General features: G+C 31.2%; 2 protein-coding genes across 3 annotated transcripts; one reads left to right on the forward strand and one right to left on the reverse strand.

Annotated features, from left to right (window-relative positions):
- Positions 1–893: 893 nt before the first annotated feature.
- Positions 894–5,598, forward strand: LOC148312346 (uncharacterized). The gene is made up of 4 exons (XM_088277350.1): positions 894–1,070; positions 2,692–2,901; positions 4,518–4,711; positions 5,079–5,598. Exons 2-4 carry the CDS (start codon positions 2,711–2,713, stop codon positions 5,252–5,254), a joined length of 561 nt encoding a protein of 186 aa, XP_088133476.1. The 5' UTR covers positions 894–1,070; positions 2,692–2,710; the 3' UTR covers positions 5,255–5,598.
- A 137-nt stretch (positions 5,599–5,735) lies between these two features.
- On the reverse strand, positions 5,736–15,220 carry LOC148312347 (uncharacterized). Of its 2 annotated transcripts, none has more exons than XM_088277346.1 (6): positions 14,865–15,220; positions 13,261–13,424; positions 11,623–11,803; positions 11,343–11,512; positions 11,044–11,253; positions 5,736–10,942 (listed from the first exon to the last, which is right to left on the reverse strand). In XM_088277346.1, exons 2-6 carry the CDS (start codon positions 13,420–13,422, stop codon positions 10,217–10,219), a joined length of 1,449 nt encoding a protein of 482 aa, XP_088133472.1. In that variant the 5' UTR covers positions 13,423–13,424; positions 14,865–15,220; the 3' UTR covers positions 5,736–10,216. The 2 variants fall into 2 exon arrangements, with proteins under 2 accessions (XP_088133472.1, XP_088133471.1); XM_088277345.1 differs by having other exon boundaries at positions 13,261–13,428.
- Between the last annotated feature and the right edge of the window lie 625 nt (positions 15,221–15,845).

Raw genomic sequence — 15,845 nt, forward strand, 5'->3', positions numbered from 1 at the left:
TGACGTCATTGTGTTCTTTCCCATTAAAGGTATAAAAAGTTTAATTATTCATATCTCACGATTCATTGTGTAATTATTTGAAATTTTAACGATTTCTTGTATTGAATATTATTAAAATTATTTGAAATTATTTTTATTTATTTTTTCAGATTTATGTATGACGTAGATTTATTAAGATATTCATAAGATCAATCATGACGTATGCGGTGGAGACAAGATCTGACACAATCAGAACCAAAAACCTATTCAGAACATCGGAAATTAATGTCTTAAGGACTATCACAGGGAAGACCCTCAAAAACAGAATTCGAAACGAAGATATGAGACGGATCTGTGATACCGAAGATGTCGTACGATGAAGTAGAAGATGAAAGAGATTTTGAGAGACATGTCAACAGGATGGATAAATCAAGGATCCCATACATTGCGGCTAACGAGATACCACCGGGTCACCGCCTTCCCGGAAGATCATCAAAGAGATAAAAGGATAACTGAGCATCAACATCACAGAAGTCACTTTCTTAAAAAAAAACAGATCTTCAGATCTAATATAAGAAAAAGATTCACGTGCAAAGATTCATATAAAGTACATAAATCATCTTCATTTATAAATATACAATATTTATAAAATTTATAAATAATCTATGCTGTTATTTTTTATGACCAAGTAATTTAACGCAATGTTATCATGTAAATCTGCATTGACTGATGCAGTGCGTATGCACCATTCGGTGCTGAAGTTATTATTTTTAAGCTCCACAGTTTGATATTCCTAGGTTCCAGCACATGCTAATCTTGTCGAAAACGCCGGGAAGTTGACTTTTGTTTATCGTAAACAGAACCAAATGAGAGGCGGGTATCTCCAGAGTTCGGTACTTTTACATAAATTGAACAGTGTAAAACGGGAAGCGAGTGGGAATCGTCGTCGAAAAGGAACAGTCATTTAAAAAAATTGAAAGTAAAGAATGTAACTTACACTTATTATCGGAACAGAAAAAAATATCTAGTTGTGAAATTGTGCAATTCAGATTGAAAAAATCTCTCATCATAGTCCATAAAACAAAAGCTCCGTAAGTATTTGTGAAGTATATATCTAAATAATATTGTTTTCATCCGTTGTGTAGTAGTAAGCGCTCTTGGCTTTCGTGCTGGATATCCCAGGTTCAATTCAAAATACTATAAGTGATATTTCAATCTAATATTTATTTCATATCAGCATGGAAGTGCATGACTGATTGCCTTGTAATAATGATCGAGGTAACAGTGCTTCGATGTACTGCAGTGCCTTGTGCATCTTTAGGCGCGGATAAGAAGGGTTAAAAGAATAAGTTGATCCTAAATTTTACAGTCTATTTTAAATAGCATCTTAGAAAAGTACATACTCTACGTATTACGAGTATGTACTCTTGTATGCCTTGTATTAGCATTTAAACTTTTAATCCTTGATTGCTACCTATTATAATACTATAGTGTCGTTTTTTATTTTGTCAAAAATCTATCGATATTCTTGTTCCACAAATATCGTTTTTTTATTATTTTAATTTCAAATAATTTCCGAAGTTCCAACATTATGAACTGGACATGTCGATACTTCCTCATTATATAAACATTGCATCGCTCTGGAGTTGCGCATGACGCAAATGACCTAAATATACTCCCGCCATTCATGTTTCGGTGCAAATTCATTTAATATTTACAAGTACGTATGCGTAGCAATGGTAGGCGTAGCCAACTCATAATTCAGAAGAACCCATTATTTATTCAAATAACATTAATCAAATAAAATAAGTTTTAAAAAGTAATCAAAATAAAATATTTTTTAATTAATTCTCGTACTATATAAAACACGTAATAAATGAAAAGATTATAAATTCAATATATATTACGTTTTTGCAACCATCTACATTCAATCAACAGTCTACAATCGTTTTGGTTTATTTTGAAATTGCCGCTTCATACGGCACACTTCATGCAAAAAAAAATATGGATATTAAAAATTATCATTATAAAAAATCACATATCGAAACATACCAATCTCCCCGTGAGAGATGTTTGTATAACTTTTATAAAATCAAATATTTCTACTATTACGAATTACATCGTAGTTACATTTTATGGCGGTAAAGTAGGAAACTGCAACAGTATTTTGAATTTTCGTTCATGAATGTGCTTTACAAGAAGCAAGATACCTATTCTTTAGCTTTATGTGGTGTATGTATGAGTACAGCAGGACCTCTTTTATCCGAATATCTCTGTAATCCAAACGCCCACCCATCCCTTAAAACATGCCTAGAATGGGCTGACCAAGTGAATATTCCTGTTCCAGATAAGATGCTTTTACGTAAATTGAGAGAAAAAGCTTTTTAATTGTCATTAAATAAATCTCGTACGCCTAAAATATTTAATGTCTTTAAAAAAATTAAATAAATACATTTAAAATTTCACAATACATAGTTGTTTTATTTGATAAAAATACCCTACAGACTCTCTGTACTGTAATCCCAACGATCTACTAGTCCGAACAGGGAGTAAATTTTCAGCATTCGGATTAAAGAGGTCATGCTGTATATACATATATAATGTTTTTATGTATGGTATATTAGATACAGTACTAAAGATAAAAATAAATTATATTTAATTCATTGCCCTCACAGTTATGGGTACGCTAGTATAAGATTGAAATGATTTTAGATTCCCGTAGAAGAAAGACATGCAGCCAGTCATGTGGCATAAGAAAAGATTGTTTACAATTGTGGCAATAAGCATTATTGCTTACATGGCACTAAGAAATAAAAATTATGGCACAAGCTATGAAAGATTATTGCCAAACGTGAATGCGGAACATGTTTGGGAATTCATCGCTGATTTTAGCAATATTAAAAAATTCCTAATACCACACATGTAAGTATAACATTATATTATTTATTGATTTGGCATTAACTTTGTGGAATGACATGATTATTTAAATTAAATTAAACACTTGTTTAAACAATCATTTTCGAAACTAGTCGTAAATAAAAATAAAACTCAATTCAGTGGAATATTCAAGTGTTTAATTTAATTTTATAACATTATACATATATACTGCTACTACCATCACACCGATTTCCTGGAGAGGATGGAAAACCACACTTGTCTATCCTGACGTATACTCCTCATCTAATCATACATGCCCTATCGACTTTTGACACAATCAGATTCCAGGTTTTGATTGATTTGCTTGTGCCAAGTCTTTCTTGGCCTAGCTTGTTCTGTACTTCCATTCACACTAAATAAACTCTTTTAGTCATTCTCTCGTTATCCATCCACTCCATATGTTGAATACAATTTATGTACTCCATAATAGAAATTAAAATTGATACTTGTGTAAAAATGGGTGTCTGTTTATTAACAATATGTATAAGAACAAATCATTAATAAACCTACGTAATAAGTCTGCCTCCATAGTGTAATAATGATCAACACGCTCGGCTACCGTACTGGAGGTTCCGGGTTCGATTCCCAGGTAGGGGGTCAAATAAATATGAATGATTTTTATCTTAAATATTTATTACCCTGGACTGGTACCTGAACTGGAGGGCTAATCACCTTTCCTTCATATGTGAATGATCAAGATAACACTGCATTTATTATGATGCAGTGCCCTATGCACCATCAGGTGTGGATAAGGGTTTGAAGAAGAAGAATAAGAATATTGGAAATATATCAAAAGTAAAAATGTATATATACATATCACCAAAACATAGTTGGCTTACCTTCATTTGAATAGATTAAACTATGAAACTGAAGCATCATCTATTGAAACCATCCATTGTGATAAATCAGTCTGGAAACAGTTTAACTATGATTTTTATAATATATGGATTTAAAGTTGCAAATATTTTATTAAAATTCATATTATTTGTAAATACCTTTGGAATCTTGGATGGTGACCAATGACCATTGATGCTGGGTGAGGGTGATGGAAAATCGGATGACCACTTCAAATCACATAAGGGTTTCAACATTTAGTACTTTGAGTTGCGGTTGATGAAAACTCAGAAAGAGTTCTAGATGTTTGTTAAAGCGTGACATGCAAAAATATAATTATTAAGAGGACAAATAATAATTCGTAACATATTCGCAGAAGACTGAAATGAAGCACATGTTGTACTATTATGGCTGAGTCCGCACAGAGACTTAAGAATAGTATGGCACCATCTTTTATAATACTAAATCTGCAGTCCCCACACTGCAATCGAGATGTTATTGCACAAACGAGCTGTGCTACACAAACGTAACTATTGTAAAAAGTCAACAGGCCGGTCGATGCTTCTAGTTACATACTTTCTGCTGTCAGTAGATTCAGGCATTGAATACATTGATGGTACAATATCTCCTACACATCTTTCAAATATCATTGCACTAATTTGGCAGGATACATTGAAAGTTTTATATTACGCACCTATATATATATATATATATATATATATTACAATGTTAGAAGAAGAGTGACCATAAATACGTTATCTGTTTAGGCGCAATTTCACAGTAAATGCAGAAAGTGGAAATTACGACCATTGGAAGTATTCAGTAACTTACGAAGAAATATTACCCGTTTGGCCATTTCTGAACAGTGTCGCTGTGGGACACTACTCCGTTAGGACAGAGGGAGAACGATACATAATTTCATCAGATCATAAAACATGCATGTTTCACGGTTGGGTATGCTGTAAGTATCAAACAATTCAATATTTACAACATTATGAATGGATTATACATTATTCCGCCTCCGTAGTGTAATGGTCAGCACGCTTGGCTACCGTTCTGGAGGTCCCGGGTTCGATTCCCAGGGGGGTCATAAAAATATAAGTGATTTTTTCACTCTTATATTTATTCTATATTACCCTGGACTGGTACTTGAAGCGGAGGGCTGATCACCTTTCCTTCATGTGTTAACGATCAAGATAACACTGCGTTTATATGATGCAGTGCCCTATGCACCATTGGGGTGCGCGGATAAGGGTTTGAATGAATGAACAAATACATTATTATTATGAATGAAGATAATTTTGTTATATATTTTGTGTAATTTGCAGCCAATTCCAAATGTGATATGATAATGAGGCAGGTGAACAAAGATACTGTTTACAGAGAAGATTTAGAATATCAATGTCCACCGCTCTTCAGCTTTTGGTGCACAAAAGTCGCTGTCTTCACGCGACAAGACTTCATAACTAATCTTGTAAACTACTTCAAATACAAAAAGGGATAAACCAAGTAATATTTTACCAAATGCTAAACAAGGATTCATATACAGACTATCTTGACTACGGATGTTAAAGACATTCAGGTCCTAAAATTTGAATAAATTTATTGAAATGGCAATTCAGAAATATCTCCGATGCACTTATATTATAGATATTGTCATATGTATCGATATTACCACTTTGTTCACACATGTATATATGTATTTGTCTCCCAGATATACGAAAAGAAACTATGTATTTTTAACCGGTTTTTGTTTTAAACTGTATTAATATACCAGAATTAATGTTATTCTCAAATACAAAAATCAGTCAATGATCAATACAATAAAGATAATTGCTAATATTTTCATTCAGATTTGGTAGATTAATATTCATAATTTTGATTTTATTATTAATTTTACTTCATTTTTAATCTGCGTATGTTTATTGCATTTAACTTAGATTAAATGGATCGCTACAACCACACCTATCATGCCGTTTCTAGGTCGGGTTAGCCAGAGAGGATGGAATGCCACACTCGTCTGTCCTACACTTATAGCATCCACACATCTAGTCATACATGTCCTCCGATTACAGACTTTTAACACTACCAGATTTTAGGTTCTGATTGATCTGGTCATGCCAAGTATTTTTTGTTCGCATTTGCCAAATATACTTTCTTAGTCATTCACTCGTTATGCATTCGCCCCACATGTCCATATCACATTAAAGAACTTTTCTTAAACTCAATTATCCCTAGTCAGTCATACATTCCTTTCTAAATATCTTCAGTTTTAATTCTGTCGTTCAATGATTCTCCACGCGATCATCTGAGGGAACGCATTTCAATGGCGTTCACTCTGCTTTCATCCTTCTTTTGCCAATTCCATGTTTTGATTCCACACATCAGTACTAGCGCTTCGCTTTGAACTGCCAGTTTAGCTTATTGCGATGAGAAATACAGTGAGAAGACATATTATAATATAATGAAAAATGTTAATATTTTTTAAATTTTTTATTAACTTGAATTATAAAATATATAAATACTTAATATTAAATAATTAAACAATGCACAATGAGTATTTTTTATGGATTGTAGCTGAATCACGACTATTTTGTAATCCTTCGACTCAAACCTTTTTATAGTAGGTATATTAAGATGCATAACTTCAGTATATGATTATAATTTATAAAGTTCATTTAAGGTCTAATTTCTTAAAAAAGATAGGCAGATGTGGGAGCATAAATGCAACTTTTTGCTAAATCGAAAAATAATGATTATAATAATTACAATGTGCAGATATACAACCATACTAACAACATTCATTGATCGCTGCAATTAAACTCCTCCTTAAGCATTTTATTAAATGCCTCTACTTATTATGGCTATCGAGCTAGTTCTGATGCGGAATTAAGTGACTTCAACAACTGTTAATCTATATCTGCAGCATTTGAAATCCAAAATCTGTCAGTTCCTTTACGTTAAGTAAGGTATACATTAATTCACACACAAACTGCTTACGGATTGTCAGCAATGGAAGTTCAAAGTGTCTGTAACCTGACGCCTTTTAAAACTGAGCTAAATTGAACAAATCGTGTAATCCAATCAAAGATAGGAGCATCTACCATTCTCATTAGCCGTGCCTTAACTAATCCTTAAAATTTATATCATTATTTGATTTTATAATGAATAAAACTAAACTGAAACTATTGCCAATTCTATCAGTGATCACAATTCATTGCAAACTTCAAAGGCTTATCAGAAGTTTCATAAGGCAGTTGTGGCTTTTAAAAATATACATTTGTGCATTACATAAATGCATTGCATAAATTATTTGATTTTACAAAATTTATTTTTTTATATTTTTTTCAATGTTAAAAGCATAATACTCAACCCTCTGAAGGACTCAACACATGTATATAAAATATCCGGTGACATATCTTATGTTGAGAACCTCTGACTTTCAAAGGGTCATAAATGCATCTTTTGTTTGATAATTTGTATGGTACATTGTAAATAAATATTGTCATTCAAAAATCTTGGGTAGGTACCCAAGGGTAGAGGGCGGTTAAGATAAATGATCAAAGCTTTTTATAGAACTTATAAGCACGATTCAGAGTTTATAAAACATCTAGACATATCAACTAGTTTTTATTTAAAATGGTTAGTTTTTGCACTCACAATATTAAAAAATAATATACATAAATAACATAATAAAAAATACATTAACCCTAGAAGCCTAATCTACGCCTGCGAAGTGTACACGAATTAGGCAATTCTTTGTTTCTTTCTAACGGTTGAAGCTAGCGCCACATGCTTTTTAACCAACGCAGTGACCAATGGGAACTAGCGGACGGTGCCTGTGTCACTAAGGTAATTCCCGCCATTTTCAACTTATTGATGTACATTTATGATTTATTGATGTACATGTACGCCTGCAAGACGTATGACGCTTTGAGTAAGTTTGTACTAAGTTTATGCGATACAGTTTTTGTTAAATTTTCATATATTTTATATCTACTAGAATTTTATTATAATTTATGGCCATAACGTGATCAGAAACAATAAAAAACCGTTGAACAGAAGATTATTTATGAAGTGACAGATTCGGTTACCCCTTGGATGCAGAAGAAACTTGAAACACCGTCTTTGAAACGATCTCAACGAGAGCTGTGATCGTATTTTAACTGATAACATAACAATGTGTTTTATTCTTAGTTTATTACCTAACCTACATTTATTTCAAGTAATAAACCTAAAAATAGAATTATTTTTGCCTACAGACTTTTATTTATATGTGTACGTCTCTGAGTGGTGTGTTTAAGTCTTTGTATACCTCTAATATAGATTATGCTTCTAGGGTTAAAAGGAAAAGACCAAGACATAAAAATTTAATATTGAATGACAGTATAAAATAATATGGAATTCATATTCATATATATATATATATATATATATAAACATTGTTTAAGATAAAATGATAATATGAAGACAAAAGCAATACATATTTATTTTGATACTTAACTTCATGCAAAATTCTATTTATTTTGGATAAATTAGTAGCACAATGGATATATATGATTATCACAGTTATAAACAGAAACACAGAATACAATTCTCATACCGGCTCCAAAAGGAAAAAAAGATAGAAATATTTAATGCAATAAGTGAATTTTATTTCAATCAAATTTAATAAATTTAACATTGGAAGACTTAAGAAAAAATGCACAACTTTTTATTTTATTTGAATTTATTCATAAGTTATTACAATTAAATATAACAGATAAATATTTATCTGAAGCTAAATATAAAAATTCATTTAAAAATGTAGTCTAAAATTTAGACCAAGTAAATCAGACGGGTATAAGTTACTAATCATATTTTTTTTAAATAATAAATAAATAAACCTGACCAAATAAATTAATATCTATGTAAAATAAATATTCATATATAATCAAACTAATAATATGTAAAAAGTCACACTGTTGTCATATAAAATATAGAAATGCATAAAATTTCATAGTTAAAAAAAAAAAAACTTTTAACTAGAAGTGAAAACACATGCACATGCACCAGAAAGTATTTTTTTAAAACAAGTAAAAAGATAAAGATTAAAGATATAAATATTGCCGTATTGTGTGTATATGAGACATATAGCCGAACTTGGTTGGGAATACATAGTAAGAATTGATTTTATCTGCCACATTTATGATGAGGCGTTATAGTGATGACACATTTATGATGAGGCGTTATTAAGCGGATATAGTGTTCTAATTTTGGTTACTGAGTAAACATAAAAATAGTAATAAAAAACAAATGAAAAGAGTAACAAAAGATTTATAAATATCTCGAAAAGGAAATGACGATAGTTCTAACCTAACCTAATTACAATACCTAATATTTTGAGTGTGTCTAAATGGTAAAAATAAAGAATTAGTTGTGAAATTTTGGAAAAAATGGCGCCATGGATTAGGTAATGTAGACCTTGCTCTGCAAGAATTCACTGATAAACGCAATAGCTGATTTTAAACAGAGTTAAAAAGCAAGATGAAGAGTTTTGGATACCATCTACTGCTGCCGACATTTGCTTAGTCAGAGTAATAGAAGACATTAGACAATTCAATTGCAAAAATTTAACTTTATATTTGTGTGCACATCTGTGTAATATGTAACAAACAAATCGCTCACTCCTTTCAACGTCACATATCAATAATTGTCAATTTTCAGTTGTGCATGTTTTCGGAATGCCCAGAAAATGTACTATATCCCAGCAAAAGCGGCATATTTTTAACTTAATATTTACCCGCTACAAGGCAGAAATTATTGTTTATGCATTTTGAAGAAACGGTATTGTCTAATTTTTTATTTTTAATATAATAAATATTTTTCAAATGGAGAAAAAACATTCAGGTTTTAACATTCACCTAAAAAGATCTGTTGTACAGTAAAAAGTTCAATAAGTGGCTTCATATTTATTTTTAAAACATTTTATTATATTTTTAAACTTAAAAAACGATCTCCTGAAAAAGGAGTTTTTTTATATATGACGTTGTTGAGAGGAGTGAGCAATATGTAAATTAATGTAAAAATACATACAAGTAAATTTTGCTTACTTTTGGTTGTGAGGTCCTCCTTTGCTTATTTACTATATGTTTAAATGACATGATTTAACTCTGTTTCGTATAGTGCTTTGTCATCTAGGAATGCACCCTAAGTGGAAAATAAGGTCCGACTGTAATTTAAACTGTTAATTTATGGTAACCAAAATTTTTTGTTGTTCCTTACACTTTTCTATAACCAAGATCGACTATATTTAGAACAAACAAAATGATTTTTAGATATCTCCACAATAATATCCAACACACTTCAAAATTACTAAATGTTTTTATAAAAATATTAATATTTATGAAAAGATCCCATAACCATACTTTTTTTTAAAAATTTATAAATCTTTCCAGTAAATCCTATGCTAAATTTGCCTAGTAATTTATAGCTTTTTTGAAGTGCCAAAGAAAAAGTCATCCAGCAATTTGAACTGTTTCTTTTCGACTGTACTATTGGAATGCTGTGAGGGGGACTCAACAATATTACTTTGTTCTATGGGCGAATCATTCTTGCATTCTTCGTGTTGTATATTACTTTTGAATTTTACGTCGACATCATCGCTAAAAAGGGAATCAAGCAGATGGAACTTTGAAGGTTTTTGATTTGACAAGCTGGCGATGTTGTCATCCATGGAAGCATCGTAATCTTTCTCTAACTTTACATTAACAATACTAGATTCGGTAACATTCTTATTGACATTTAGATTTACAAGAGCATCATTGTCAGGAATTTCTGTTTTTATTTTTGTATTTTGTTCTGTCATTTCGACGACAGGAGATTGAATTTCTGCCGTAGGTTTTGGGTCACAACTTGGTCCAGACTGTTCGCCAATTAAAGATAGCTTAGATTTTTTTACTTTTAGTCCTGTAATATCCTTAGCCTTTCTCTTATGTGGTCCATCTTTCTTTTCACCTATGGAATCGTAATCCAAAAGCGATGGAGATAATTCGTCATTTTCAGACCTTGTTTTAGAGATTGGTTTTTGAATTGAGGAATTCGTTTCAACAGAGGTCGATTCATCAGATTGTAAAAGCATAAAATTTGGACCCGCTTTCATATATAGACTGATAGAGCTGCCATTGTGAGTACTTGGTAATTTTTTCACTGTCTGAAATAAGTTGATAAAACATTGAATGATAAGCGCAATCACAATTAGATGAGCGTATAATATTAATGTCAGCAAAATGATACACGATTTTTCACACTTACATCTGAATGTATGGGAAGCTGATTGGATACAGATAACTTGGTTCTCCGCAAAATCCAGTGACTACAGAAATTCCGTAAGGCTTGCCTTAATTTCCACAGTTTGGATAATTGCTTTTCATTTGAAAAAAATCCATTTTCAAAGTCTTTCTGCGAGCCGACAGTGTTTCCAGATATCCAGCTTAGAATTTTATATAGACTTTTGTATTTCACCTTTAAAAATAATTAAACAAATTTATAAAATTTAATTATTATAGTCAATATATAAAAGTAGATATTGATACAACAAATACATAACTCACAGTTAGATCATCACTCGTTAGCCACATTTTGAACCTAGATTTCAGAGCACCCAGATATTTAAAAGATTTAACAGGATCAAGATCATCTATCACAATAATATCCCAATATCTGTTAGCCAACTTGTCACAATCGTTGAGAGTAGCTATTGTGAAATTCTTATCAGTTTGATCTGAAAAATTAAAAAAGAAAGTTAATTATGTAAAGACTTGGTAAAAATATGTTTAAATATTTTATAAACCTAATACAACTTAAAAAAATAAAAAAAAACGATATTTTTACCTTCATCATTGTAACAACAAGCTTCCTGAGAAGACCACTTTAGAAAGTGAGACAGCCAATGGTTTTGGTTATTTTCATGGCAAAGTATAAGAGATTTGGCAGAAGAAATAGAAGATAGGAAGAGAACAGTTTGGACAGTTTTTCCGAGACCGGCATCATCATTTAAAAGTACTCCAACACCCTAGAAAAATTAGAAACAATAATATACTTCCCTCTGTATTTGCAGGAGTAAGATTTTGCACTACATACCACTAAATATGCATGGATTTTGGAAATATTTTAACACATTGTTGTCTGGCGGTTTTTTCAACAACCCCAACCCTAATTACTATACTAATTAGGGTCATATACCAATCACAAGCCACCACAAACCCAATTCTGATCTGTAAAATGTTTTTAGGCGACTCTCGGACTCTACCAAAAGTAAACAAATAGCACTCTTATAAACGTCTCCTACTCTCTACTAACAGTATGTAAAAGACGTTTTTGAGCGTTTATCGCAAACAATGTGTTAATAGAAAAAAATCATAGTAACAAACTGTCAACATAGTTAGCAAAATTCACCTTAGCATTTAAAGAATATAGAAAGATAGTATCGACTTTGCCACCAAAATGACATGAGTGACGACTCATGAACGACTTTGTTATAAACACAAATTATAAACATTGTTATAAAATAAAATAAATTACTAATAATAAATAAGCTGTTAGCTTTTCAAATTTAAAACCAAAATGATAATATAAATATTGATTTAAAAACAAAAAAAACAGTTGTGTCGGTTTGTCTAAATGCTATTTTACCAGACAGACATGTAAAGAGAAAACTCAAAAATCAAGGTCATGAATTTTGAACTTAACCCGATGGTTGCCAGAGACGAGATATCTCGGCAAATGGCGGAGTGCCCGTATGGCCAGAGACGAGATATCTCGTCAGTACTTTTGATGACGTATTACTCCGCAGTTTTAACTCATATTGACAATCTGTCAAAAACGGAACATACATTGCCATCAGTTGAAGTTGTCACAAAATATTTTATAAAGTTTTTAAATACTTTTAAGTGATTTATCGGTATCACTTTCAGCTGACAGTTGACAGATGTCATTAGGGCTACCACTCAAACCACTTGAAATATTGATTATTTTAATCGATTGTTTTGAACGCCAGGGGTTTTTATTTTGCTCAATTTTTTTGTGTTTTTCTTATTATTTTAAAATATTCCATTGATAAATAATAGTTGTGTGTTAATATTAAATTTAATAAAAACTTGCGTGTGCGACTTAGTGTGACAACCCTGAAAATTTGAAACTGGTTTAACTTCAAGAATAAAACTCTAACAATCGATGCGGGATATAATATTTGGTAAGTAAATTATAATTCAATAAAAACAACAAAAAAAAAAATCTTTAGACAACTATTTTTTACAAAAAAATACTTGGCCTGTTGAGCACTGCCGCGTAATTTATTTGCGGCTATGAAAAGGTTAAATGGGATTATTCATTTCCAATGTTTTGTGTCCTTTGCACGGGAAAACTCAGTGAGGGCAGATTATTGTAATTTGTAATTATGTGTGAACTAAAAATAAATGAATACTGTAAATAAGGCGGTTGGTTAATTTATTAAGAAAAAATGTGACTTACATTTAAGAATTTCCTGAACAAAAATCTTATCCCTTCTATTTGAAATGGCTTCAAGAATTGTACGTAAATTCCTTCAATTTTCACTTCCTTGCGTATGTTGGAATCTGACGGTTTCGATAAATAAAGAGATGTGCCTCTCATTATGTTACCAAAACAACTCATTGCTAGCTTAAATGAACAAATAAAATAATTAAATTAAACACTGAGTACTTACTACATATAGATATTTAATATCTAAAATATTTATTTATTTAAACTTCATGCAGAGAAAAGAAATAAGTACTTTGGCGAGCTTATTGCTAAAAAGCAATATCTTCCAGCCAACCAAAAACAGACTAGTGTGTTGGTCAAAACGTTTGTTATCTAGCTGTTTGCAATCAGAGGGTAGATAATACTTGAACATTAAGAAAACATAAATTACAAATTGATGATAATAAGGAAGGCAAAGGAAAAATAAAGTTTAGGGAAGGAGGTAGAGGGAAAAACTAAGGGATGAGGTTTGATGTACAGTTAGGATTCCAATAAGAGATAGTAATGTCTCAGACGTTTCTTAAAAGTTATTAGAGAGGGTGCATTTTTTACGAGAGATAATTCATTCCAGTATGGCCGCTTGGACAGAGAAGAAGTTACTGAAGAAGGATGTGTTATGGCGAGAAATGGAAATATCATGTTATTTATTGTTTCGACATTCACTTTGTGGTAAGACATGATTAAATTATACATAAAACACTTATGTGAGTATTATGTTTAAACGACCAGTTTCAGAATTTAGTTTATATTCAAACCCGTAGATGAAAGCATCTGTAGTTTCTGAAACTAGTCGTTAAAATATAATACCCAAGTGGTAAACAAACAAGTGTTTTATTTATAATTTATTCCTAAAATATCATATAGGGTTAGCAGGGGAATTGTAGATCTCCCATTAATTGGTCTAGATTGATTTCATGTGTATATATCTGCTATAAGGCACATACATCAGTCGTTTTTTAACCTAACAAAATACTATTCTTGTTTAAATATTTATACTAGTCAAGTTAACACAGTCCCTCTGATTTTCTGACTGATTTTTGAAAAAACTGGGCATAATCAAGTACCACATCAAATACTTTTTATTTAATAGAAAATTTAAATAATAGAAAGTGGTCAGGTCAGGAGTTTGAATAATCGGTGGGTATATATGAGGAGATGCATGAATGTGGAAGAGGTGAAGATTGTTTGCAAAGACAGATTAGTGTGGCGTTCTATTATCTCAGGCTACACTTGCAGAGAAGTGCCGTGATAGTTAGTTAAAAAATTAATTAATTCACACATACAAATAATTCTATGAATAAAACTATTCTACAAATAAAATTACTTATTGGGAGGAAGTAGGTTTATGGAACAATAATCGTAAATTTAAAAATTTTGAACTGTTATTTACATACTTAAAATGATAAAATATTCGAAATGAGGTTAATCGTAAAATTTTCCTTTGCAAACATTACGATGAAAACAAATTTGAGAATAATTATTTAAAGGGTGAAAGTTGAGTAGTTTGTAATTGTGCCGAATTCGGGCCGAATGTAGGACTAGGTGAAATTAGTGTTGATCAATAGTAATCTTACCTTGTTCTAGAAAGGGTGCTGTTGATTAACGCGATTCAAAATTGACAGGGTCATGATGAGAATATAAAGCATTTCAAGATAAAATAAGGCTATGAAGACGGAGAAACTTGTTTTGTAAACTTCGATATCGCTGAACTCTTGCATTTTGACTGTTTTCAACTACATGAGACTTTATTTGTAAAGCGACCGTGATCACTTCCTATACGCCGAGAACTAAGAATCATAAATATGTATGGACTTCGCACATTCGAGAACTATTTATTATAATAAGAAATTATGCGCGTTATGGTAATAATATTTACATTTCAGACACGCAGTGAAATAAACTGCCACATTTGACGTGATTTGACACATACAACCACAGATAGAATAAATCTCGAATCATGTATCTATAGATGTACACACATCTATGGATGGAAAAAACTTACGGCTAGATATTTGATACTAACTGTTTGAAAATCTAGTCACAAAATGATAAGTTTTGAAAAGTGTTTGCGGGAAGTTTGAAAAACGTTGTGAGTGCGTGATAATTTGTCATGATATATTATTAATATTTATGTATTATAGAAGCTGGGGTGGACTAAATATATTCAAATATATGATTTATATGCACTTTTACTATTCTTTACTTGTTATGTTTTTAGATAGCGTTAATAATACTGCCCAAAAAATTATAATTCGAAAATATTTTGAACATGTACTTACATATACCTTTATGTAAAAACATGTTTTTTATAATCAGCGAGATGCACGAATGTAAAAAAGGCAAATAATAAATGGCAGACAGTATGGTGTATCATCCTCGGCGGTTGTAGTACTAGATGATTTGTTATCTACGAGTCATAAATGTCTTTCAAGTTGATGGAGCTACAAATTTCAAATTTATGTATCTGATGAGTAGATCTGCTCTGACAGTGTACTCGTATGTACGGCGAATATATCGCTCACTCCTTTCAAAAACGTCATAAATCAAAAATCGTC

The sequence above is a fragment of the Brachycentrus maculatus genome, unplaced genomic scaffold, assembly GCF_059751285.1.
Source record: "Brachycentrus maculatus isolate JH-2025_06_01 unplaced genomic scaffold, ASM5975128v1 h1tg000042l, whole genome shotgun sequence".
Taxonomy (NCBI): Eukaryota; Metazoa; Arthropoda; class Insecta; order Trichoptera; family Brachycentridae; genus Brachycentrus; species Brachycentrus maculatus.

Excerpts from the sequence above, each read along its gene's own strand:
- LOC148312347 (XM_088277346.1), bottom strand. The coding sequence starts at position 13,422 with ATGAGTTGTTTTGGTAACATAATGAGAGGCACATCTCTTTATTTATCG. Across the intron at positions 11,254-11,342 it reads TAACGAGTGATGATCTAACT|GTGAAATACAAAAGTCTATA; the intron begins GTGAGTTATGTA and ends TTATTTTTAAAG. Across the intron at positions 10,943-11,043 it reads AGCTTCCCATACATTCAGAT|ACAGTGAAAAAATTACCAAG; the intron begins GTAAGTGTGAAA and ends AACTTATTTCAG.
- LOC148312346 (XM_088277350.1), top strand. The coding sequence starts at position 2,711 with ATGCAGCCAGTCATGTGGCATAAGAAAAGATTGTTTACAATTGTGGCA. Across the intron at positions 2,902-4,517 it reads AAATTCCTAATACCACACAT|GCGCAATTTCACAGTAAATG; the intron begins GTAAGTATAACA and ends TTATCTGTTTAG. Across the intron at positions 4,712-5,078 it reads GTTTCACGGTTGGGTATGCT|CCAATTCCAAATGTGATATG; the intron begins GTAAGTATCAAA and ends TGTAATTTGCAG.